The 27,361-nt window shown below is 45.8% G+C and overlaps 1 protein-coding gene across 1 annotated transcript in view; it reads left to right on the top strand.

Moving 5' to 3' along the window:
* The window catches only part of LOC116861861 (NACHT, LRR and PYD domains-containing protein 13-like), a 36,917-nt gene extending 13,472 nt beyond the window's left edge, over positions 1–23,445 (top strand). The window contains exons 2-8 of the mRNA XM_032848730.1: positions 9,741–11,328; positions 13,606–13,764; positions 15,130–15,297; positions 17,285–17,455; positions 20,224–20,394; positions 21,053–21,223; positions 23,271–23,445. Coding sequence (XP_032704621.1) covers positions 9,741–11,328; positions 13,606–13,764; positions 15,130–15,297; positions 17,285–17,455; positions 20,224–20,394; positions 21,053–21,223; positions 23,271–23,445 — 2,603 coding nt within the window. The remainder of the gene's footprint in view (positions 1–9,740; positions 11,329–13,605; positions 13,765–15,129; positions 15,298–17,284; positions 17,456–20,223; positions 20,395–21,052; positions 21,224–23,270) is intronic.
* Positions 23,446–27,361: the final 3,916 nt, after the last annotated feature.

The following is a 27,361-nucleotide window of genomic DNA, read 5'->3' on the forward strand; positions in this document are numbered from 1 at the left end:
ATCTTTGGGGTAAATACCCAGTAGTGCAATTGCAGGGTCATAGGGAAACTCTATTTTTAATTTCTTGAGGAATCTTCACGCTGTTCTCCAAAGTGGCTGCACCAACTTGCATTCCCACCAACAGTGTAAGAGGGTTCCCCTTTCTCCACATCCCCTCCAACACATGTTTCCTGTCTTTCTAATTTTGCCCATTCTAACTGGTGTAAGGTGATATCTCAATGTGGTTTTAATTTGAATCTCCTTGATGGCTAGTGATGATGAACATTTTTTCATGTGTCTGATAGCCATTTGTATGTCTTCACTGGAGAAGTGTCTGTTCATATCTTCTGCCCATTTTTTGATATGATTATCTGTTTTGTGTGTGTTGAGTTTGAGGAGTTCTTTATAGATCCTGGATATCAACCTGCTGTCTGTACTGTCATTTGCAAATACCTTCTCCCATTCCGTGGGTTGCCTCTTTGTTTTCTTGACTGTTTCCTTTGCTGTGCAGAAGCTTTTGATTTTGATGAAGAAGAATGAAACTCGACCATTCTCTTACACTGTACACAAAAATAAACTCAATGGATAAAAGACCTCAGCATGAGACAAGAATCCATCAGAATCCTAGAGGAGAACATAGGCAGTAATCTCTTCGACATCAGCCACAGCAACTTCTTTCAAGATATGTCTCCAAAGGCAAAGGAAACAAAAGCAAAAATAAACTTTTGGGACTTCATCAAAATCTTTTTTTTTTTTTTTGTGGTGTTTTTACACCTTGTCATTTTATCCAGATAAGAACAGATGAATGAGAGAACAAAATACTAAAAGGGTAGTAATGACCCCAGAAAAATATACACTAACCAAGTCAGAAGAGACCCAAAACCAGGGGGAGAAGAAAGCAGGGTGGGGGACAATAAATAAATATTTATTTATTAGACTGGTGAATAGAACAGAGCCACACTTAATTTTGGTTGTATTTTGGTCTGTTAGAAGAAACTACCTCCCAAAATTTTAAAGAAAAAAAATATATATATACACACAAAAATAAGGGTAAACATGATTAAGGGATAGAATAAGACAGTAAAGATGAAAATTTAAAAAGATCCTATAAAAGGAATTGATAAGAAAAGTTGGTTGGAAAAAATGGAAAGGACGTGATCAGGCTGGAGACTAGAACAAAGCCATTCGCAATATTTAGGGTGTATTTGATCTATTAGAGGAAATTGTATCCCAAAATTTTAAAGAAGAAAACCTATATGTATATAAAAAAATAAGGTTAAATACAATGAAGGGATAGAATATGACTATAACAATGAAAATTTTAAAAGATTTTTAAAAAGGTATTGATAAGATAAAATAGTTTGAAAACGTTAAAGTAGGAAAGAGGAAAAAATTTTTTTAATAGAATAAGAAAAAAATAAAATTTAAAAAAGTTAACTTTGCAAGACTAAAGGATCATGGGGGAAAAGCCATGAATTCTGTATGTTGCTTTCCCCGATGTCAAAGAGGTTACTGCCTATGTTCTCTAGGATTCTGATGCATTCCTGTCTCATGTTGAGGTCTCTCATGCATTTCTAGTTTATCTTTGTGTATGGTGTAAGGGAATGGTCGAGTTTCATTCTTCTACACATAGCTGTCCAATTTTCCCAGCACCATTTATTGAAGAGACTGTCTTTTCTCCACTGTATATTTTTTCCTGCTTTGTTGAAGATTATTTGACCATAGACTTGCGGGTCCATATCTGGGCTCTCTACTCTGTTCCATTGGTCTATGTGTCTGTTTTTGTGCCAGTACCATGCTGTCTGGGTGATTACAGCTTTGTAATAAAGCTTGAAATCGGGCAATGTGATGCCCCCAGCTTTATTTTTCTTTTTCAACATTTCCTTAGCAATTCGGGGTCTCTTCTGATTCCATACAAATTTTAGGATTGTTTGTTCCAGCTCTTTGAAAAATGCTGGTGGAATTTTGATCGGAATGGCACTGAAAGTATAGATTGCTCTGTAGTATAGACATTTTAACAATGTTTATTCTTCCTGTTTATGAGCATGGAATGGTCTTCCATCTTTTTGTGTCTTAATTTCTTTCATGAGTGTTCTGTAGTTCCTTGTGTACAGATCCTTACCTCTTTGGTTAGGTTTATTCCCAGGTATCTTATGGTTCTTGGTGCTATAGTAAATGGAATCGATTCTCTAATTTCCCTTTCTGTATTTTCATTGTTAGTGTATAAGAAAGCAATTGATTTCTGGGGATTCCTGGGTGGCTCAGTTCATTGGGCTTCTGCCTTCGTGTCAGGTCATGATCCCAGGGTCCTGGGATCGAGTCCCATATCAGACTGCTCAGCAGGGAGTCTGCTTCTCTCGCTGCCTCTGCCTGCCACTCTGCCTGCTTGTGTGTGTGTGCACGCTCGCGCACTTTCTCTCTCTCTCTCTGACAAATAAATAAAATCCTTTTTTAAGGGGAGGTGAACCATGAGAGCCTATGGACTCTGAAAAACAATCTGAGGGTTTTGAAGGGGCGGGGGGTGGGAGGTTGGGGGATCCAGGTGGTGGGTATTGGAGAGGGCACGGATTGCATGGAGCACTGGGTGTGCTGCAAAAATAATACTGTTATGCTGAAAAATAAAAAAATTTTAAAAAAAGCAATGTACATTGACTTTGTATCCTGCCACATTACTGAATTGCTGTATGAGTTCCAGTAGTTTGGGGGTGAAGTCTTTTGGGTTTTCCATATAAAGTATCATGTCATCTGCAAAGAGAGGGAGTTTGACTTCTTCATTTCTAATTTGAATACTTTTTATTTCTCTTTGTTGTCTGATTGCTGTTTCTAGGACTTCTAACACTATGTTGAACAAGAGTGGTGAGTGTGGAGATCTTGTGTTCCTGATCTCAATGGGAAGGCTGTCAGCTTTCTCCATTGAGGATGATATTTGCTGTGGGATTTTCATAGATAGATTTTGTGAAGTTGAGGAATGTTCCCTCTATGCCTATACTTTGAAGCGTTTTAATCAGAAACGGATGCTGTATTTGTCAAATGCTTTTTCTGCATCAATTGAAAGGATCATGTGGTTCTTCTCTTCTCTTATTGATTTGTTCTATGACCTTGATTTGTGAATGTTGAACCATCCTTGCAACCCAGGGATAAATCCCACCCGATCATGGTGGATAATCTTTTTAATGTACTGTTGGATCCTATTCGCTAGGATCTTGTTGAGAATCTTGGCATCCATATTCATCAGTGATATAGGACTGAAATTCTCCTTTTTGGTTGGGTCTTTGCCTGGTTTGGGAACAGGGCAATGCTGGCTTCATAAAGAGTCTGGAAGTTTTCTTTCTGCTTTAATTTTTTTTTAAAGATGTTATTTATTTATTTGACAGAGAGAGATCACAAGCAGGCAGAGAGGCAGGCAGGGAGAGAGGAGGAAGCAGGCTCCCTGCTGAGCAGAGAACCCGATGTGGGGCTCGATCCCAGAACTCTGAGATCATGACCTAAGCCGAAGGCAGCGGCTTAACCCACTGAGCCACCCAGGCGCCCCATCTGCTTTAGTTTTTTGAAACAGCTTCAGGAGAATAGGTGTTATTTCTTCTTTGAAAGTTTGGTAGAATTCCCCAGGGTATCCATCAGGTCCTGGGCTCTTGTTTTTTGAGAGGTTTTTGATCCCCCAGCTCTGAAGTTCTGTGGTTCTCATTGATCAGTGAACTTGGTCTTGGCTGGATGTTCTTGCTGATCTTCTGGGGGAGGGGCCTGTTGCTGTGATTCTCAAATATCTTTGCCCAAGTTGGAGTTGTGCTGCCCTTGCCAGGAGCTGGGCTAAGTAATCTGGTCCAGTTCATACTCCGGAGCTTTTTTTTTTTTTTTTTTCACTGAATGCTTTCCGTAGAGCTCTGGAGGACAGGAATGAAGATGGCAGCCTCCCAATCTATGCTGAAAGGAGCTGAAAGCTCGAAGCCCCACTCCTCAGTGCACCTCAGTGAGAAGCCATCAATCCCTCCTGTCTCCCTGGTCTCTGGCTGTGCTCCAACCTCACCCGGCCTGTGACCAAGCATTTCTGTCTCTGGCGTGTGGCCCCATTTGGAGTCTCCAAACCCAGCAGATTCCTGCCATGCACTCCTGAGCTGTTCCTCCCAGAGGAAAGAGGGTCTCCCTGGATCTGCTGCTTGTGGGGTCCTTGCTTGAAGAGCAGTAGGCCAACTGTGCCGCTGATCACGGTTTAAGGTAACCCCGAGCTGAGGGCCCTTCCTCGGCTCTGTCTCTGCTGCTGGCTTCCCCACTCCAATACCTGGGGGCTGTGCTGCATTCAGGCACCCTGGATCTTTCTGTGACCCCATGGTCCTGAGCCACACTGTCCCCATGAGGGCTCCATGCTCCCCCACATCCTGTTTAGCCTCTGGAGCAATGTCCCTCAGTGGAGCAGACTTCTACAAGTTGGGTTTTGTGCTCTGCTGCTCCACTGATGGCCAGGAGCTGGCCCTGCCCCCGCAATCTATCTTCCCATTGCCTTGGATTCACTTCTCCTTCCATCCTACCTTCCAGAAGGTGGTCACTTTTCTGTTCCTAGAATTATTGCTCTTCTCTTTTATCTTCAGTTGACTTTGTAGGTGTTCAGAATGGTTTGATAACTACCAAGCTGGACTCCTGGGACCTGATGATATCTCGGTCTTCTACTCCTCATCCAATTATCATGGTAGCTAAATATGTCTCCAGTTATTTTTGTGGAGCAGTCCATTTTCAGTGTCATGGATATAAATCTGTGCTGAACCATACGATACATCAGGAATACATGTTGTATTTCTTTTCTAAAACCGCCGTAATAAATTTCCACAAACTGAGTGGCTTGAATAATAGACATTCACTCCCTCACAGCTCTGGATTAGTCCAAAATTAAGGTGTTAGCAGGGTCATGCTTCCTCCTGGGGCTCACAGGGAGCATTGCCCTTGTTCACCTGGCTTCTGATGGCATTCCTGGGGTTGTGGTCGAATCCCTCCAATTTCTGCCTCTCTCGTCACATGGTCACCTCCTGTTTTGTGTCAGAATTCTGTCTCTTGTGAGAATACATTTGACTGCATTTAGGGCAATCCAGGATAAGTTCCTCTGCTCACGGTCCTTATGTTTGCTACACAAGATTCTAGGGATTAGGACATGGACACGTGTGTGGGGGGGTCACTGTTGAGCCCACTACACATGCCTTTTTGGGGGAATCATTGCCTGTTTTTGTTTGAGTTAACAATTCCTTTTTAAACTTTCCATGCAATTAGTATCTCTAAAATCTTTGGGAAGTCTAATGTAATTGTATGTAACAAGGAACCCATCAGCTCTACAGCCACAATTTCTAGACTGTTTCCTGAAAGCTGTACATCTTTTCCTAGACAGTACTGGTTGCCATGTATTTCCCATCTTGGGACTTGATTTAATCTCAAATTCCATTTTCTAATCTCAAATGTTGTCATCCCCTCTTTTCCCTAGCTTTTACGTCCATCTGTCTTTCTCACCACTGTTTCAGGGGACCGATGTTATAATAACTCAGAAAAGTCAGTACAAGGAAATTTCTTTGAAAGCTTGCCTGATAATTTCTCTAGTGCACCACTGATGAATGGCTTGGGGTTGTTGGGTGTAACTGTCCAATTTGAGAGTCCTTCTCCTCAATGTTTCTGGTATTCCAATATCCTCTAGTGCCCAGTGTTGACGAATCGTAATAACTTGTGATTTTTTTTTACATTATATTTGACCCGTGACCTATCTTTTACACTCTGAAAGCTTGTGGGGTCCTCCACTCCTGTGTTCCTAAGTGTCACTGGGTAACTAGGTTTGTGGTCTTTACCCTCTTGATTAGGTTGGATGCTAAGCAGGACATTTAAATGTAAAAATGTGCTCTTCTGCTCTCAAATAGCCTTGAGTTATCTTTTTTTGCATTAATCATTTCTTCTCTGTTCTTTTTCTATAACTCTAATTAGGTGTTGTGTTTCCTGTTCAATCATAACTTTTTTTAATGAAATTGATTTTTTTTTATTATCTTGAGTATAGTTAACACAATGTTACATTAATTTCAGGTTTACAACTTAGAGATTCAATAAGTTTATACACTATGTTGTGTTCCCCATAAGTGTCATTGCCATCTGTCCATTATATCACTATTACAATATCATTGTGCTGTGCTGTGCCTTTTATTCCTGTGACTCATTTATTCTGTAACTGGAAGCCTGTATCCCTCCTTCACCCATTTTGCCCATTCCCCCCAATTATAACATTTTAATCCCATGCTACCATCTGTTTTTGTTAAAGCCATTTGAAAGATTACTTCAACTTTCTACCATACCTTCCATGAGGCCTATTTCATCAATAATATTTTATTTTTAAAAACAATGGCTGTGTTTTAAGATTTTATTTACTTATCAGAGCGAGAGTGACAGCAGAAGTAGGGGGAGTAGCAGACAGAGGGAGAAGGAGGCTCCCTGCCAAGCAAGGGAGGGTCCCAGAGTCCCAGGACTCAGATTACTACCTGAGCTGAAGGCAGAAGCTTAACCAACTGAGCCACCCAGGTGTCCCCATCAATAATATTTTTAATATCAAAACTCTTTTTTTATTTATTTGACAGACAGAGATCACAAGTAGGCAGAGAGACAGGCAGAGAGAGAGGGAGGGGGAAGCAGGCTCCCTGCTGAGCAGAGAGCCCAATGCAGGCTCGATCCCTGGACCCTGGGACCATGACCTGAGCCGAAGGCAAAGGCTTTAACCCCCTGAACCACCCAGGCATCCCAATACTCTGCTTTTGTTTGTTTGTTTAAGATTTTATTTGTCAGAGAGAAAGAGCACACAGGCAGAGAGGCAGGCAGAGGCAGAGAGAGAAGCAGGCTCCCTGCTGAGCAAGGAGCCTGATGCGGGGCTCGATACCAGGACCCTGGGATCATGACATGAGCTGAAGGCATCGGCTTAACCCACTGAGCCACCCAGGCTCAGTGTATCAAAACTCTTAACTCTATTTCTGCTTGTTAGTATTATTTTTAATGTAATATAATTTGAATTTTTGTTTTCAATTTTTGGAGCACTTTTTGGTTCCTGGAGGTACATGTTTCTTGGTTAGAGTAAAGTGACTGTACAAGCAAATATAAATGGTACAATGTGCTTAATATTTCAAAGTTTCTCCTATATAATCAATTAATTCTACAAAGGTAGCTAGCTTCAAAATTTGGTATTTGTTCTTCCAGCTTTTCTTCATGAATTAGATTATATATATCCATTTATACTGCCTGTCATTTGTTACCTTGATCATATCTTTATACAAACCTATCAGCTTCCAGAGTGCCTGGGTTACTCAGTGGGTTAAAGCCTCCGCCTTCGGCTCAGGTCATGATCTCAGGGTCCTGGGATTGAGCCCCGCATCAGGCTCTCTGCTCAGCGGGGAGCCTGCTTCCTCCTCTCTCCCTCTGCCTGCTTCTCTGCCTACTTGTGATCTCTGTCTGTCAAATAAATAATCTTTAAAAAAAAAACCCTATCAGCTTCCCTCTTTAATAGTTATTTAATATACCATTGTATGTGTATATCATGGCCTGTAGCTTGCCCTGTCCTGTTGGTAGAAATTTAGGCTTGTGGGTGTGTGTGCGTTAAATAACACTGATAAACATCCATGAGTGTGCATCTGCAAGTATTTCTGTAGAAGATGGGCCTAATCTAGAACTCCCAGGTCAAAGCACGTACAGAATTGAAACTTTGATGCAGCTAAACTGGTCTTCTGAAAGGCCACAGAGTTATACCACAGAGTTATACCACAGAGTTATACCACAGAGTTATACCACAGAGTTATACCACAGAGTTATACCACAGAGTTATACCACAGAGAGGTATAACATTGTGTCCCTAATGACACTTTAGGTGTTTGTTTTACTGTCCTGCTCTCAACAGTTTCTTTTAAAAATTTACCAACTTGATAAAAATATTGCCCTGATTTTATACTTGGTTTGCATTTGTTGTGTGAGTGAGTTGAAAACTGTAATTGCTTTTAGCCTGTTTACTTCTTGCAAAATGACCGTTTATTCTCCCCTTCTATTTTTCTTCTGGGTGCTTGCTTTCTTCATTGACTCATAAGAACACGTTGCATATAGAAAATGAATGACCTCTTGGTGGGTCCCATAGATGGCAAGTGTTCTCCCTCATGTTGTTTTTCTTTTTCAAGTTGACATGTGTTGTTTGTGTTCTGCTTTGTATCTTCTGGATGGCAAGATTCCTTCTCCCCTTGGCTAGGTGGGGGGGGGGGGACAGGAAGGGTACCCCTGTGATGGCTGCTACCTGAGCGTAGATCACATGTTCTCTAGCTCTTGCGTGGGAGAGAACTGAGTGCTGGGTGAGGTAGATCGTCTTGTTCTGAGGAAGAAGGTCCTACACATGTCCCACCTTTGGTCCATAAGACCCATTTCTTAAAGGTTGTGTGATCAAGTCTTGGGGTTTAATCAGTCCAGAACAATAGTCCTTGTTTGGAGATGGGGTAAAGCTCTGCAAGGCTGGGTATCTGAGGAGTGCCAGCTTTCAGAGACCTTTGATGATCTGAACAGAAAGGACCCCACCTCCGGAAGATGAACTTTCCCTTCTGGTGGATAAAAGAAAAATGGTTTTCCATTCTTTCCTGCTTATTTGGGACTTACACAAGGGAACTGAGGTTCAAAGAAGTTGAAGTATCCACAAAGCATTGCAACCCTAATTGTCACTATTGTGTGATTCCTACTATACTATTCTTTCCACCAGAAGTGTGTGTGTGTGTGTGTGTGTGTGTGTGTGTGTGTATGTAGTAAAAGGAATCCTTATCCACCAAGATATTTAAGGCACAAACCTAGAATGCGTGAACAACTCTATATTCTTTAGCATTTCACCACACACTCACTAATTAGAAAGTATTAGTGATCTTATTGGCCTTACTCTCAATATATACCCAAAGTCCATCTATCTTATTTTTAGTACTGTGCTCTAGTTCTTCACAGGCTCTGCTCAAGTGTTTCCACAAAGAACCAGGGACCTATTATTGTTGCTGTCATGTTATCAGTGGATATGTTTGACCAACCTACTCACTTTCACTTAGAAAACAGAAGCAGTCGTTGGGCTCCCTGCTCAGTGGAGAGCCTGTTTCTCCCTCTCCCTCTGTCTGCCTCTCTGCCTACTTGTATTCTATCTGTCAAATAAATAAATAAAATCTTTTAAAAGAAATAAAAAAAAAACAGAAGCAGCTTCATAAGTGGACTCCCTGATCCTCTCTTACACCATAATGCCTTCTCCAAGCAATGGTGACCTTTGAAAAATGGAGATTAAGGCTTATTCTTCCTTCAGAAAAGAGATATTCATCCAGCCCCTCCCCACAGTTGAGTCCCCCCCCTGTCAGGCACTTTGCTTACTCTGTTCTAGAATGTTCCTATTCCTGTCTCAGAGCATTGGCACTAGCTCTTTACCCTGCCTGAAAGTCTCTCTTTCTATATCTTGGACTGACAGCTTCTCAAGATTATGGTGCTAACTCCCCCACAGAAGCCTCTACAGATCCATTCCCCAACCTTCAAAGGGGATTCTCAGTCTCTCTTGCATTCTCTGTATTTATTTTTGTGTATCCTCAAACTATTCTACTACCTTTGTTGTTTTATCCCACCATGCCGCTCCTCCCAAAAGTTGGACCCTTGAAGATAAACTTGTTTGTCTTGTTCAGGGCTTTATATAAGAACTTACTATTCCTAAGGCCAAAATTCATTCTGACCATTGTTGTGTTCTGTTTTGCCTCACTTCTCTGTCTTAGTTCACAGAAGAAGATACAGAGAAAGGATGAAAGCTAAAATATTGATGATGTGGGACAACATGCCTTGGCCTGAAGGCCACATATATCTGCGCAACGTGACTGAGAAGGAACACAAAGAACTGAAGAGCCTCCTGTATCCCAACAGGACGGGAGCCCAGCCACAGACGATTGTCTTGGAGGGAGCAGCGGGGGTCGGGAAGACCACCCTGGCAATGAAGGCCATGCTGCATTGGGCAGAGGGCTTTCTCTTTCAGCAGAGGTTCTCCTATGTTTTCTTCATCAGCTGCCATAAAGTTAAAGAGGTGAAGGATACCACATTCGCTGGCTTGCTTTCCTGGGACTGGCCTGACTCTCAGCCCCCCTTTGAAGAGCTCATGAGTCACCCTGAGAGGCTCCTGTTTGTCGTCGATGGCTTTGAGGAAATGGACATGCCCTCCAACTTGGACGCCAGCCCACCATGTACAGACTGGTTTCAGCGACTCCCAGTCCACAGAATCCTGTTCTACTTGTTGAGAAAAGAACTGGTTCCCAGGGCCACTTTGCTGATCACAACCAAGGAGTATAGAACCAAGGATCTTAAAAAGCTGTTACTGGATCCATGGTTTGTACAAATCTCAGGGTTCACAGAGGGAGACCGGGAGGAGTATTTCATCAGGTACTTTGGTGACCAAAACAAAGCGAAGAAAATCTTGCGCTGGGTAAGAAAAAATGAAAACCTGTTTTATTTCTGCTCTGCGCCCATGGTGTGCTGGGCCGTGTGCTCCTGCCTAAAGCGGCAGATGGCAAGAAGTCCTTGCTTCCAGCTGAGCACCCAGACGACCACCAGTCTGTATGTCTACTTCTTCTCCAGCCTGTTTGCCAAAGCAGAGGTGAGTTTGTCAGCCCAGAGCTGGCCGGAGCAGTGGATAGCGCTCTGCTCTCTGGCTGCAGAGGGGATGTGGTTCTGGAATTTCACATTTGCAAAGGAGGACCTCCAGCACAGGCGCCTGGAAGCACCTCTCATTGACACTCTGCTCAGCTTGAATATCCTTCGAAAGGTCAGTGACTGTGACGGGTGTGTGACTTTCACTCATCAGAGTTTCCAGGTGTTCTTGGGGGCCATGTTCTATGCATTGGGGGGAACAAAAGGCTCCATGGGCAGTCCTGCAAAGCACGAAGAGATGAAGGTGCTCCTGACGGATGCTTTGGCTGACACAAACTTCTACTGGAATCAGATGGCTCTTTTTTTCTTTGGTCTTTTACAAAGAAACTTAGCAGGAGAACTGGAAGCCACTTTGCGCTGTAAAGTGAGTCGCAGGATAACAGATGAATTACTAGAATGGGCAGAGGAATTAGGAAGTTATGACATTGTCTCCAGCCATTTTGAATTCCTACACTTTTTTGAGTGCTTGTATGAAACTCAGGAGGAAAACTTTGTAAGGCAGATTTTGAGTCCCCTCCTCGACGCTGACCTAGATATTTTTGGGAATCTACAACTCCAAGTTGCTTCATTTTGCCTAAAGCACTGTCGAAGGTTAAGTAAGCTAAGGCTTTCTGTCACCGTTCCCATCCCTCAAACGGAATTGACTTTCACCACGGAAACTCTGGAGTGAGTAATGCAAACCATTCCCCCCCCCCCCGAGGTTTCTTCCCAGGTTCTGCCCAAGTTCTCCCATGAAGAGCCGGGGATGTGTTATCATTGGTTATGACTGACCAAACCTTCTGAGTCACTCCAATCCAGGAGACCATTTCCCTTTAGGTGTCCTATAGTACTCCTTGGCTGCTTCTGCTGATGTCCTTCTAGGTAGGGTTTCTTTCTCAGGCCCTGCATAGAGAAGATGTACATGCCAAGCCTTGTGCTGAGACCTCCACTCGTATCTGACATCCATTGTTGGAGGGTGGAGAGTTACTGCCATTCATAGATGAGAAAACTGAATAAAAACAGAATTTGCTTATGCCCGTGTGGCCACTAAGCAGCTCAGCCTGGGTCAATGCCCCACCCTCTTCCACAGCTCCAGAGCTCAAAACTCTGGTGCCCATCCTTTGAGCACAATTTGAGGTGGGCTTGGGTCCAGTGGTGTCAACTATATCCTGAACTTAGTTTGTCCCTTTGTCTCCTGGAAGAAGAATCCCAGAAATACTTAAACCGCTTTTGGTTCTTATCCTATAACCTTTTCCCATTGCTGACACTGTTGACTTCCAGCCTAGGAGGTCTGAGTGTCCTAATTATTTCAGGCCCTAAGGGTGTTTTCTAAACTCCTCTCTTGAGGCAGGGGCTGCTATGTGTTCACAAATCCTTTAACCCTCAAACCTACAAAAAATACCAGTTCAATTTTGGTTGTACAAAAAGAAATTCTGAGAAGACTAATCTCTTTGTGTTTACCCAGACTGGATTATTAGTAAGATGTTTGGTCCTGGGGTCTCAGAGTCCTGAAAGTTCAATGCATATTGGCTGTCATTAATTTCCAGTCTTAGATTCCCCAGAACCTAAACAGGGACTTTGTGTAGGTAGTGTTCAGTCTTGGGTCGTGTGAGTAAGTGTCCTGGCTACCACACGTTTTCCCCAGGATAATACCATTTATTGTAAGGATTAATACTCCATCAACCCCGTTCCCCAACTTACACATGATCACCCTGAGGCTGAAGGAGATTTCTTGTCTTCCCTCATGGTGATAACAGACCTTCTGAAGTGAAGGCCAGTCCTTGTTTCTCTACACTACAGCTCCCTTTCCCCAGTGGCTTTTACCCCTGTCTGTATCTCTGAATTAACTGGGGTGTTAAACATATGAATACATGCGCATGTGTGTGTGTCTCACACACACACACACACACACACACACACACGCTACGGTCAGAAACAGCCGCTCCTATGCTGTAATTCTGGGTACTCCATGTAGAACTTTATATCCTTCAGGTGCTTTAATGGGTTCTTTGTTTTACTTTCTGCACTGGAGATGAAAAGGTTAATTCACGACTTGGATGCTCTTTTACTCTCATAAATGTTGAGAGCCTGCCACATTAAGGAAATGCTAAATAATAAGAATCTTTTTATTATGTTCGGTTCACCAACATCTAGTCAACACTCATTTTTGATGACCTGTTCAATGATTCATCAGTCGCGTGTAACACCCAGTGGTCATCCCAATGCGTGCCCCCCTCAGTCCCCATCACCCGTTACCCCCCCCCCACCCCTCCCTTCGGTAACCCTCAGCTTGGTTCCTTGAGCCCAGAGTCTCTCATGGTTTGTCTCCCTCTCTGATTTCTTCCCATTCAGTTTTCCCTCCCTTCCCCTGTGGTCTCACTGCTTACCTTCCACATGGGAGGAACATATGATCATTGTGTTTCTCTGATTGACTTACCTCACTCAGCATAATCCCCTCCAGTTGCAACCTTGTTGATGCAAATGGTGAGTGTCCATCCCTTCTGATGGCTGAGTGATATTCCATCATATGTGTAGAATTTTAATAACCCTCCTAAGTTCTAGATATCTGCATAAACCTTTTTTAAAATCACAATATCCTATGAGAGTAAGTTAGTATATACATTTAGAGATAGAAAATTGGAGCACAGAGGTTAAATCATAGGTAGTACAGCTCTGAGTTCACCTTCAGCGTCTTCGACTTGAAGCCTGAACGTGTGAGAATCCTACCAATGGCCACCTCCCCTCCCTCACCGCTGCTTTCCTCCAAGAAGGACGGTGAGGATTGTTGGAATAAAACATCTGCGACTTAAAGAACTAATACTTTTGTGGTCCCGGTTTTCCTGCCCAGTACGCCAATGAATTCCTTCACTTCCCATGGGTCTGGTTTTGTCTCCTGTAGGCCACACTCTGGGCGTCAGGTGCGGTTGACCTCAGTAACCTTCTTTCTCTCTCCTAAATGACAAGCCTGCACTCCAAGATACATCAGTGGCAGGATGTTTGCTCCGTGTTTTGCCATGGGAATGTGAGGGAGCTGGACCTGAGTAACAGCAAGCTTAACGCTTCTTGCATGAAGAAACTCTGTTATGAGCTGAGAAGCCCAAGATGCAAGCTCCAAAGACTGACGTAAGTGTGCACATGGTGTGTGAAATTCCAACGGGGAACAATCCGGCATTTTTCTCCTGGTTATTGCAGGGACGATCTCTTTTTCAGAAGGTAAGCTGTGGTGCTTGGGATAACAAACACGTTGGTATGCGTTCAGGCGAAGACCTGGTACTCCGTCGCGTGGTCTTGCGTGAGAGGTGCGGGCACACGGACGGCCTTGCCCCCAGGACCTCTGCGCAAGGCTGCTGTTCTAAGCTGACTGCAGAGGACTGGGAAGCTTGGAGGACATGGCTGGGACAAAGCACTTGAGAGGCGACTTTATGTGGGCCCCACATGAATTGGGCCTTAAGGGTCTCAAGGGAAGGTGGGGAGTTCGTGCTCGGGCATTTCTTCACTCAGTGGGTATTTAACAAGCATCTCCTCATTCTGCGGTTACCGCCGGGAACGGAAAGGCTGACTCCCGCTGCGCGGGGCTGCCCATGAGGGAGGAACACACTTAGATGGCCAGCGCAGTGGAGGCGACATGGAGACCTCCCAGAGCAGGAGAAGATCTGTTTGGGGACTCGGCATGGAGGGGGAGGCTTCATGTTGGGAGATAGAGAAAGCAGAAGGGCCTCGCCTGTCTAAAAGGTGTTGGAGTAAAGACCTGCCCATGGGAGCTGACACATCGTTTTGGACCGAAACCCCTTGCGTGATGTAAGCAGAGCTCACAGGCTCCACAGGTAGGGGCAACGGAGGTGGCTGTTGAAGAAGCCAGGGAAGAGCCACCTGGCGGAGGACAGACTGCATGTTAGGGCTGGGGAAGGTGTTGGGTCGGATGCTCTGGGGTCCACGCCAACTAATTCTGTCCTACTGTCCCTCTGCGATTTGGGGCTGCCCTGAGGTCTGGAACCCGGATGCGCGCACTGCTGCAGAGAGCTTAGAGCAGAAGACCTGGCAGGAGCGACGGTCCTCGAACCTCCGTGTGTCCTGTGATCTGCGTCAGACGCATAGGACACAGCCTCAAATGTCCCTTTACCAGGACCCGGCGTTTGCATCCTCCCTCCCTCCCCGCTGCGTTGTTATTATCACTTAGACCTAAAGACGTGAAGAAAAAGAAGAGAAAACAAGAGAAGAGTGGTGTTCTCATCAGATCTTTCTGGGTTGGGGGGGTCACCCCCTGCCCAGAAGAGAGGGGGCTCCAGGGTTTCCTCTGGCAGATGCGATGGGGGAGGGGATCAACTCCTGGTGCAACACATCCGGCCAGGCTTCAAGTTTCCGATTCCTCTTGGAGATGATATCCTTGAGGGAGGCGGTCCACGTGGGGGGACGGGGTGGGGGAGAAAGGCAAGAGGAGGGTGTACCCCCTCCCATAAGGCCAGCCTCCTCACTTCCTGTTTTCCTCAGGTGCAAGTCGGTAAGTCCTGTGCGGGTTCTGAAGGAGCTTGTCCTCGTCCTACACGGCAACCAAAGGCTGACCCATCTGAACTTGAGCTCGAACAACCTGGGAATTCCTGTGTCCACCATGATCTTTAAAACCCTGAGGCATTCTGCCTGCAACCTCCAGTATCTGTGGTAAATCTCTGGTCTTCCAGATCTGTCCCGGGGTCGCCCCCAGATTCAGTGACACGCCGGGAGGGCAGGACTCAGCACAGCACCTGAAGGACGTAGGGAAAGAGGAGCAAAGGGGACAAGTGTGGGGGGCCCAGGCAGTGCTTCCCAATACTTCAGGTCTACCACAGCCGCCCAAGGGGCAGGTTAAAATGCAGTGTCCTGGGACCCACACCCCGAGAGCCGGCAGGGCTGCTGGGGGCCTGAGAGCTGGCGTTTCTAACAGGCTGCTCAGTGGTTCTGGGCCGGGCGCTATGAGGCCCTGACAGTGGCGCGGACGTGGAGGCCGTCCTGCCTGGGGAGACTATGAGGAACAAGGAGAAATAAGCCTTCATTTGTGGCACAAGGGGGCCTCCAGACGAAGACCTCCCCTCCCTGGAGTAACTGCCTGTCTTGGGGCCCCTTTGTTAGGTTGGAGTCGTGTGGCCTCACCCCTCTGACGTGTTGTCATCTCTTTCTGGAGCTCCGCAAGAACTCGAGTGTGCGCTTCCTTAGCCTGGGGGACAATGATCTCTCAGGCATTGAGGAAAAAAGTCTGCAGGGGCCCTCCACAGTGTCAACGTCCTCCCTGCAGGAGCTGTCGTAAGTCTTCCTGTCTTGTCAAAATTGTGTCTTTGCAAGGTTAAGTGGCAGGGTGGGGTGACAGTGGCAGCATGTCTGGGGGAGTCTTGGGGATCCCTTATTGTACTTACTACCCCACTGACACTGTCCCTATCTTCACTCTTTTCTCTTTTTAAATTTTACTTTTTATCTTTTTAAACTTTATTTTTTCAGTGTTCCAAGATTCATTGTTTATGCACCACACCCAGTGCTCCGTGCAATCCGTGCCCTCCTTAGTACCCACCAGACTCACCCAACCCCCCACCCCCTCCCTTCCAAAACCCTCAGATTGTTTCTCAGAGTCCACAGTCTCTTGTGATTCGTCTCCCCATCCGATTCCCCCAATTCCCTTCTCCTCTCCAGCTCCCCATGTTCTCCGTGTTATTCCTTATGCCCCACAAGTAAGTATTTTCACTCTTTTCCACCGTGTCCCTGGGGCTCCAACTCAGCCGGCTTTGCCCTCACCTTAATTGTGGCTGACTTACCTGCCAGCCTCCTCTAAACCCCGTGGTTTTATTTTTTATTTATTTTTTAATATTTTAACTTCTTATTTTAACATTTTTAAAACTTGAATTCAATTAGCGAACATATGGTACATTCCGAGGTAGTGTCCAATAATAGATCCGTTGCATATAACACCTAGTGCTTGAAGATTTTGAGAGAAAGAGGGAACACAAGCAGGTGGGAGGGAAAGAGGGAAAACCGTCTCCCCGCAGTGCAGAGAGCCCGACCTGGGGCTCAATCCCAGGACTCTGAGATCATGAACTAAGTTAAGGCAGATGCTTAACTGACTGAGCCACCCAGGCACCCAATTTTTTAAAAAGATTTTATTGTGCACTACCTCCAAACGCATGATGCACTGTATGGCGGCTAACTTGATAGACAAAATGATTTTATTTGAGAGAGAGAGCACGGACAGGAGAGGGGGTGGAGAGGGAGAGGCAGACTCCACAGTGAACACGGAAAACCCAGTGGTTTTAAGCTGGGGGTGATCTTGTCCTCCAGGGGACGTTTGGCAATGTCTGGACACTTCTTGGTTCTCACAGTTGGGAGGGGAGGACGCTACTGGCATCTAGTAGGTGGAGACCGGGTATGATCATCATCCATCAGTGCCCTGGGGGGCCCCAGCCCCACACCACTACAAAGAATGATCTAGCCCAAAGGTCAGTAGGGTTGAGATTGAGAAGCCCTTACGCTGACCCACCTTTTTCTCCTTAAAACCTTTGTCCTTTATCCAGTTTAATTGTTTCATGATGTTTGGGTCCCAGATGTGTGGCCCAAGGGACTGGGAGTTTGAGAAAGAAAGAAGTGGGCGCAGCTGGGGCTCACACTGCACTTGGACCTTCTACAGCCTGGAGAAATGCCAGCTGTCAGCGGCCATCTATCGGGGCCTGGCATCGTGCCTCACCAGCATCCAGAGGACCACTCGGCTGTGCCTGGGGTTTAACCCACTCCAGGATGATGGCGTGAGGCTGCTCTGCTCTTCCCTGACTCACCCCGAGTGCACCTTAGAGAGACTGGTGTAAGCTCCTCAGGGTTCCGTTTCCGGAAGTGACTCCTTGGGGGTGGGCAAGGGGGGAATAGTGGGTTCTTCATTTGGGACCCATTTATACCGTTGACTACTAACATGTGTTGTGCGGGGCATCATTCTAAACTCAGGCTCCGAGTAGCCCCAGATTTGCTGAATCAGTCTCTGGGGGTTGTGCCAAGGAATTCCATTTTAACAAGGATACCAGGAAATTACTGTCTGGTCAAGTGATGACTGAGCTCCTATCTCTAGACACCAAGCTGTGCACCAAGGTTGGGGTGGGGGACAAGACAGACACCCGCCTGTGTGGAGGATGAGTGAGATACCAAACAACAAGACCAGGAGCTCTGCTAGGAAGAAAAACGAAGAGGAATGAATAGACGAGGAGTGGTGGGCTGGTGTCTTAGTAAGGTCTTCTCTCACCAACCTATCAGAGGAGGTGACACTGAAGCCACCAGACATTGGCTGAAGGAGCCACACACACAGAAGGAAGAGGAGGACAGAGGCTCCAAGACTGGCATGTTCTTGGGGTGTTGTAGGAATAACAAGACCACTAATAAGCCTGGGGTAACACAAGTGAGGGGCATGACAGGCAGAGATGAAGCTGGAGAGGCAGGACGAGGCCTGGAATATGTCCCGGCCGTGAAGGAGTCTGTTGTGTTTGGAGGCGGAACCTTGTCTGAGGACCGGAGTTTGTACAGGGACATGCTCTGAAAGATTACCCCAGCGGCAGGTGAAGGGTGGACTATAATGGAAGCAAAAATGGGGGCAGAAGCAAGTGCCTGTAGACCAGGCAAGAGGATGACCACGAATTGACCAGAGTGAGGTGGTCGGGTCTGGGGTATACTCGAAGCTGGGGCCAGGAGGACTTGCTGATGCCGTGATGTGGTTGAGGAAGGAAAGAACCCAAATGCCTCCAGATGATGGGCTTGGCTGCTGGGTGAAAGGCGGGATCTTTTTCAGACATGGGGAAGACCTGGGGGGATGAGGTTTAGGCGTGAGGGGTTTGGTCTGGGATGCTGGAGCGTGAGATGCCTACTGACCGGCCACGTAGCGATGTTACCTGAGCGGATACCTGCAGGACCCTAGGTATCAAGGGGGTTGCTGGGTGGGGATGAGTCCACGTGCAATGGCGGGTGACAAGTGTGATCTCCTAGATGTTTCTTATGTCAGCTGCACTCTGCTGCTCTCTGGAAGGTTTGGAATAGATGCAGAGATGGGTTTTCTGGGAACCGGATATTGTTCAGGTGAATGAATATAAAAGGGTAAGAAGGCCAAGGGGTGCATCCGAGGGGGTAAATGGTGAAAGACGGTGGAATCTGAGCTATGGACCAGAAGGTTAGCGCTCACTTGGCCCCGAGCCCCAAAGAACCATGAACAGCTAATGAATACATACGTAATACAAACTAATGTGTTATATAGGACTGTGACAGGTTACAGTAAGTTAATATGTATGCTAATTATAATTATGCTTATAGCAATATATTTTAATATGTAATTATATTTAATATAGATACATGAATATATACCAAAATGCAATATATAAATCATAAATGTAACTTATATGATTCATGATGTTACACAGTAACATACATGTCTTGTATGTTTAACATGTCTATTCTGTAATCCTAAGTATTTTATATGCCTACACATAGCACACATCTTACATACACCTAATGCTTGCCTACGCTTGCTATACTCTATCTCCTACAGTCTGTACTGCACACGTGCTGAGCACCGCTCTGAGCACCATGTGTCCCAGCCCATGGGATCGGCAGTGCGGTGATGGGCGCTCGGGCTCCACCTTAGCGAGAGGTGAAGACCTTGGAGGGTAACGCCGCAGTCCTGACGACAGTCGGTAACGGCCGGGCACCAGTCAAACTGCATCTGATGAGCTTCGAAGCCCTGGGTTCATGCCTAGCTGCCTCAAGCTCATTTAAAGTGTTTCCCCTTGTATTTTTAATTTTTACTTAAAAAACAAAAAACCTCTCACATTAAATGTTTCTGCCATGTGAGAAGTCGTACATGTTTACCACACGAGTTGGTGCGTTAGAGGACAGCTACGCACCCTCGAGACCATCACCGCCATTAAGACCTAAAACCTACCCATCACCTTCCAAAGTTCCCTCTTCTACCATTCTTATTAATGTTTTTTGAGATATCACTTAACACAGACTATTTACATAGAAAATGGTAAACCTTAGAGAACTCTAAGTCCACAATGTAGGATCATTCGTTGTAAGCGCGATGCTCATGGGGGGTCTTTGGAACTTCTCTTGTGTTACTGAAACTTGATAGGCTTTGATCATCAGCCTTTAAAGATTTATGTATTTGAGAGAGAGAGAGAGAGAGAGAGAGAGAGAGAGAGAGAATCCTCAAGCAGGCTCCCCACAGAGTGCGGATCCCAGCACAGGGCTCAGTCCCGGGAGCCTGAGATCAGGACCTGAGCCGTAATCCAGAGCTGGGTGCTCACCCGACTGAGCCCACCTGGTGCCCCAACCACCTAGTGCCCCAATCATCATCCTTCTATTGGCTTGCTTTCTTTTTCTGAGACTACCACTAAAGCCCAGAACGTTCTTGCTGTGCTCATTGCATAAATCTGGGAAAGGATAAGTAAGCACGGCTACGTGACCTATCCTGGATTGGGGTTCAAGGGGACCCCGTGGTTGAACTCAGAGGTGGGGCCTGAGGCTTGCATCCCCAGGGGCCTCGGTTCGGGCTGCCTTCCTAAGCATCTGTCTCTGTGGCTCTCGCCCCCGCAGGCTCTGGTTCTGCCAGCTCGGGGCCCCCAGCTGCAGGTACTTGTCAGACGCTCTCCTTGAGAACAAGAGTTTGACACATCTGAACCTGAGGAGGAACAGCCTGGGAGATGAGGGGGTGAAGCTTCTGTGTGAGGCCTTGAGCCGCCCGGACTGCCGCCTACAGAACCTGGAGTGAGTGCCTTTGCCTCTCTGTCCTTCAGAGGATGGGAAGAAAGTGTGTCACTTGACTTGAAAATGCCTGAGCTCCAGATGGGGCTGGAGTCCCGGGTATAGACGTGTGTGCTCTATACACAGAGGAGCTGCAGGTTCTCCTGTAGGGGGATAGGTGTGTGTGTGTGTGTGTGTGTGTGTGTGTGTGTTGGGGAGGGTTGTGCCTGCAGTGGGCGGTGAGGCTACTGGGATCACGGCTAAGGACCAACCACAGTGTGTGTTGGGGGTTCCCAAGGCCACTCTGTGGGTTTGATGACTCCCAGAGGACTTCAAGAACGTGGCATGCAGTCAGATTTGTGGCTGCCATCTATTTCTGTGAAAGAAAAAGTAAAATCAGCAAAGGGGAGGATGCATGAGGTCAAGTCCAGAGGAAGCCAGGTGCAAACTCTGAAGATGGCATGGGGAAGAGAGCAGTATTGTCCTGTCGGCTGTGTCCTTTCTACCCATAGATAGAGTCTCAGACCTCCTGACCAGCACCCTCTTCTTCCCAGGGCTCAGCACGAGAAGTCTGGCTTCGGCATCTCTTTCCCTCGGAGGAGTGTGATGTGGGCTGGGGTAGACAGAGCAAAGCCTGAGGATGCTTATTCGTATTCTTTCCCCCTTTCTGTTTGTTTCGCAGTTTGTCGGGCTGTTCTTTAACAGCAGGGGGCTGTCAGGAGCTTGCTAACGCCCTCCAGCATAATCATAACGTGAAAATTTTGGATCTCGGGAGCAATGATGTTCGGGATGATGGCGTGATGCACCTGTGTGAGGCTCTGAAAGACCTGAGCTCTGCACTGAACACGCTTGGGTGAGCTGACGCAGTCCTCTTTGTGGGAAGCCCCCATCCTACTCTCGTATCCGGAGGGGATGACACACGGTCACCTGGGGGTTCAAGGAGGCAAGGAACAAATGACAAAGTTCTCTTGTTCGGAATCTCTTCTGTTTAACAGTGAGGTTCAAGTGCAGAAACAGAAGTTCTTTCTGGTCACTCCCCACCTGTGGTGTATTGTAGATACTCTTCATTTCGGTCAGTACCTTTGGGATAGCACGTGGGGGCTGGTGTACTGTGTTTCCTGCTCCAGAGTTTTTCCATCGAAGGGGGAGTCTGATTCTAACCGTAAGGTGATGTGTTTGTTCAGCAAACTGAGATGGTTTCTACTCCAATAATAGGAGTTTTGGTTAAGTGTGGCTTACATGATAGCTATTTTTCACATATGTGCCATGTCTACTCACTCTCACAAAATGCTTAGAGATCACACAGTCTTTCTCTATGGAAATCCTGCCATTTCCATTAAATGGATGGACCTTGAGGACCTTATGCCCTTAATAAGTGAAATAAGTCGGAAGTTGTTTGTTTTTTTCACCACATCCCTGTCCTTCAAGAAGGATCTTGAGGTTCAATATTCTGTATCCTATAGGTAAAGGAGAAGCTGTCATACTTATGCAAGTAATTCGAGGTCCTATTTGTGCCTTAAGAATGCTGGTCTGGTTTTAAACCCTCACTCTCTAGGACCTTCTCCGGATGTATAAATGAATAAAATGTTTGCAACAGTTATTGCCCTGTCTCTAATGATGAATGCCTGCCCGATATTCGGTTCACTTTCAGTCAGTTTCATTCTCCAGTGTTGTAGCTTTAGCGATTTTTAAAAAGATTTTATTTATTTTTTGGAGAGAGGAGGAGAGAGAAGCACAAGCGGTGGGGGGTGGAGCAGAAGGAGAAGCAGACCCCACTGAGCAGGGAGCCCGATGTGGGGATCCATTCCAGGACCCTGAGATCATGCCTGAGCCGAAGGCAGACGCTTAACCCACTGAGCCACCTGGGCACTCTGCCAATGTATAAGCTTTAAAGTAGGCACCTGAGTGTCTTATTTGTGTTCACAGGCTTCCACCTTTACCATCAGACCAGCGTTTCTCAACCTCTGCACTACTGACAACTTGGGCTGGGTAGTCCTTGGCCGTGGGCTGTTCTGTGTGCTGTATGCTGCAGAACAGCATCCCTGGCCTCCACCCTCCAGATGCCACCCTCGTGTGCAGACATTGCTCAGTCTCCTACTGGGGGGGAGGGGAGATCACCCCTCATTGGGAAATACTACTAGTAAAGGTACATGATGGAGGTCAATAATATGTAACATGGTGGTAAAGGCCCTGCAGGGGGCGCTAGACCAGAGACAGGACACACTTGGGTGATGTTGGAACCGTTTTTTTCTCTTGTATCCTCCTCTTCCTGTCCACCAAATAGTGCCTTTACCTTGAAGCATTCTCTGGATCCTACCCAAAATCTTCCACATCTCCCAACATCTCCTAACATCTTCCTAAGGAAACCTTCTTTCCCTTTATTCTTGATGTATCAAAATTTCCATGTCTGGACACCTATCACATTTCTTTATAGGCTTAGATGGAAATTTCCACTACCTTAAAGTGATATCACTGTCACTTTTGTCTTTGAACATATGGTTGGCTAGCTACTAGGAATACAGATTTTGTTGTGTTGAAATTAGGAACAAGATGAAAGTATAAGGAAAGGGTTGTAGTCTTATTTTAGTCCTTTCAAGGATCTTATAAATAAATTCACACCACTTTTTAGGGCTGAATATTGTTTCTTTGATGGTTGGACAGGCTAATGTTCTGTTTCCTCACCTGGCAAATGGAGTTGAAGATATTGGCTACATATGATAGGACTGGTATATGGATTAGTGAGTTATGTGTAAACATTTGGAGAAGTGTCCGGTGTGTGGTAAGCTCTCCACTAGAAGCCAATTTGTTTTAACCACGTACTTTTCCTTAGATCCGGTATCACTTCTAACTTCTCAGTCTTGGAGGACCATCTTTCACACTTCCTTTCCACCCACTCCTAGGTTGGAGAAATGCAATCTGACGCCTGCTTGCTGCCAGCATCTCTCCTCTGTTCTTGGAAGCAGTAAAAGCCTGGTTCACCTGAACCTTCTGCAGAATGACTTGGAGCCCAGTGGGATCGGCATACTGTGGAAGGCCTTGAAAAAATCAACGTGCAAACTACAGAAACTTGGGTAATCCCCAGTGACTTTTACACTGGGAAGCACTAGCTGAGAGAGGGGGGTAGGTTGGCTGATATTTTAAAGCGAGCATTGGGCTCAGCCTGCATTTGATTTCCTAAAGCAGGGCCAGCCAGCGGAACCTTTAGTGATGATGGAAGGAGTTTATACCTCCTGTCCAGCAGGGTAGCCAGTAGCAGCATGTGATAACTGGGCACTCAAAAGGGTGTTAGTGCAACCCAGGAACTGAGTTTTTTACTTTTCTCAGTTTAAATTGCAGTTTAAATGGCCCCACGTGGGTAGTGATGACCATGCAGGGCAGCATGGTCCTACAAACATTTGGGAAGTGGAGGAGGCCCCTTGCTTTTCTCATGCTTGTACCTATTCAATATTTCACTCAACAACATCCCCTTCAATGCTGACAAGTGTGCCATGGTTGATAGCAGAATGGTCGTGAGGCTTGCCCTCATGGCTCTTCATTCTGCTCAGGGAGATGACAAATCTGAGATGGATAAAAGCAGTGTTGTCGTGAATGCTGTGAGGAAAACTCTGGACTGTGGTAGAAGAACAAGGGTAGTCAGAGCAGTGACAGAAAGTGTGTCTGATGTGGTGATGTTGGTTCTTAAGTCCCAGGGAGGCTGGAAGGAGGAAGCTATATATCAGGAGGGGCACCTGGACAGTGACAAGAGACAAAGAGTAGAGTGTTCTAAGGAAGTTGGAGTAGCATGTATAAAGGCCCTGAGGTTGGACTACCAAGCTCTGTATTGCTCCTTCCAGGCACTGAAATAGAGCATTGAATTAGAATACTCTCCCCCTTATTCAGTAATCTGGAGAATGAGGTCAGAAAGGTAAGCCATGGCTACCCCCCTACCCCTTGGAAAGGACTTTGAACTGGGCAAATTTTAGCAGAAATCCTCTTGGATTCCAAGGAATCTTGCCTAATTTGGGAAGTTGATCAAAAGCTGTATTATTCAGGACATTATATTATCAACTTCACATCTAAAGTAATGCATTTTTAAAAGCATTCTCTCTATTTCTTGCAGGCTCAAGAAAGAGTTATACGACATAGTGAAGGGGGAGCTGGAGGAATTGCAGGAGAGAGGGTCCTTTCTAAGAGTCAAGTGTAAATGGGATTTCAATGACCTTGAGGACAAATGGTGGTGGTGACCCAATGAGGAGATGCCATGGCTTCACCATGGGAGGGTCTTGGATTAAAACCACCAGGAGATTGCTGAGGTGTCCGTGTTCATAGGGACAAATGAGCTGTGACCTCCAGAGTGCTCTACCACCATTTGTTGTAGGCAGCATATTAAATATCCAATCTCTAGAATCCTAGTCTAATTCCACATTTGGCCCCAAGACCCTACATTGGCTTTGCCTCAAATTTCCTTTTGTTTTTCCTGGTGTAATGTCTTTCTCATATGTTAAGAGGATTCAATAAAGCAAAGGATATAAAAATAAAAAACCTTGAGAAAGCCTAAAGCCTCATTTACTGTAGATGGAGAGATGGGATGGATGTGACTCTAATTCCAGTTATCCTACTGTGGATAAACCAGCCAGATGGAGCTCCAGAACCACTCCTAACATGCAAATAGACCCAATTTTGGCTTTTGCGTCTACCTTTCAGTGATCTATGGCTGTGATAGAACTAAAGTGTATTTAACCTACCTGCACACAGGACCCATGGATCCTACACAGGATATAATATGAAACTAATGTCATGCATGAGAATGGATGTGAGAATAGGAGCTTATTACAATTTTCTCTCCTTTGCCTTATTCAATAAGCAAAAGCCATCAGAAGTCTTAAGGAACAGTTGGATATTCATTTTATTTTGCATTTTGTAGCTTCTAAAACCTTTGTGGTATGTCTCAATCCTCATCAGAACCCTGTAGGTGGGGACATTCCTCCCTGATGAATTCAAAATCAAAGATGTGGAGGGTGATCAGGGTATCTTCTCTGCCAGGTAAGTATGGGAAGGGAGGGAAAACTGAAGGGGGAGAAATCAGGGAGGAAGAGGAGCCATGAGCAACTCTGGACCCCAGGGAAACAAACTAAGGGTTTCAGAGGGGCTGGGGCTGGGGTAGCCTGGTGATGAGGATTGAGGAGAGCATGTGTTGTGATGAACACTGGGTATTACATGTAACTAATGAATCATTGAACACCACATCAAAAACGAATGATGTTCTAGACAGTGACTAACTGAACGTAAAGAAGATACTGAGGATGAATGTTTTACAACAGATCACAGAAATAGTAAGTCAAATAATGGAACTTGGAACCATGTCTTCCATTTAGGATCCAGCATGCCTGATGAAAGCCAGTGGGGTCTTCCAGTAAGTTGAATGCCTTGATCCTTCTATGTTCTTGCCATTAAATCCAAGTGAAACCTAGATCCTTGAAATTCTTCGTTCTCTTCCTGCTGCACTTTGGTCATTCATTGTAGACAAAAACTGGGATAGAGAGTGAGTGGGGAGAGGTATATGGACTTAGAAAAACTTGAGGGAGAGACTTTTAAAAACGAAAGGTTTAGACTGCTTTAGTTACTATGTCATGACTTCAGTTACTGCTGAGTAAAATGGTATCATGTCATTTCTGACAATCTGACAAACCACTTCTTAACCTCAATCCAAGATGACCCTGACGTTCCTTGTTTCTTTATAATACAGGGATAGTCTCCTGTGTTGGAGCTACAAATTCTCTATTACTGTTTTCATAATATTTTAGGAATTTATTCTAGAGTTCCTGAATTTGCCATGGAATTAATTCAATTACAGCAGAGCATCTTAACCCTTGGGTGGCCAAGAGTGTTGTTTTATTTCAAAGCCATGTAATGCCAAAGTGGCTTTCTAGGGGAATCAGTGATAAGTCCACCCATCCCTGCCCCAGGAAGGGGATTGAGGGTTCAGGAAAGGAAGAGATGGGATGGAAGGGATCTGTATGAGCTGTGATGGCAGAGCTGCTTGCCCGGGCTCACATGGGTTATGAAGCCTGAGACCCAGCAAGGAGAGATTCACACTAAGTGCAAGTCTGTGCTTATCCAGAAGACCTCCCCACCCACTCTTTTTCCACACTTGCTACTTTGCCATCTTAAAAGTGTGAGTAGACGTGGCCAGGTCTAGGGAGTGGCTGGGGGCAAGGCAGAGGTGGTGTGTAGTTGAGGTTAGGAGTGGAGAGAATCCCTTTTGTGAGGTGATGGAGGAACTGTATTGAGAAAAGGACCCCCTGAGTGGAATCTGGTGAGACAAATAGATTCTATGGAATGGAAACCTCCACAGTGGCTTCTCATGATGGCACCATTGCTTCTTAGCGATTTACACCCTCGGAGCCAATTTTTCTCATTACAGCATGGGTCTAATAGCACCAATCTGGGGCTTTGTGAAAATTACACAAAATAACTTGCAAAACGCACAGTGTGAGGTAAACACCTGCAAATGTTGCTCTTTGGTTAGTAATCTCCTTCAACCCTGTCCTCTCTGGATCCTTCCTGCTCACGAGATGCTTCCTGGCTCAGTTCTTGGTCTGTACATCCTCTCCCCTCTTTTCTGCTGGCCTCTGCTTCGGAGGGACAGGTTTGAGAGTACAGGGAAGCTGTTGGAGTGTCTTCTAGTGGGTGGGAATGGATGTCCCCGTAACATAAATGTAGCTCAGGGACTGAGTTCTTTGGTTCTTCTGGCTGGTCTGTCTCTCAGAAACCCTGGCAGGATGTTATCCCTCTTCTCCACAGATGACATGAAGTGATTTTCTCATTCTTTTTCTCCTGTGATGTTTGTGGTAAGGTGGACATAACAAATTCACCGTTTAGCCATTTTTTTAAAGAAAGATTTTGACAGAGCAACAAGCAGGCAGAGCAGCAGGCAGAGAGAGAGGGAGAAGCAGACTCCCCATTACGCACAGAGCCTGACATGGGGCTCGATCCCAGGACGCTGGCATCA

This window comes from Lontra canadensis, unplaced genomic scaffold (assembly GCF_010015895.1).
Source record: "Lontra canadensis isolate GAN:19392208 unplaced genomic scaffold, GSC_riverotter_1.0 scaffold206, whole genome shotgun sequence".
Taxonomy (NCBI): Eukaryota; Metazoa; Chordata; class Mammalia; order Carnivora; family Mustelidae; genus Lontra; species Lontra canadensis.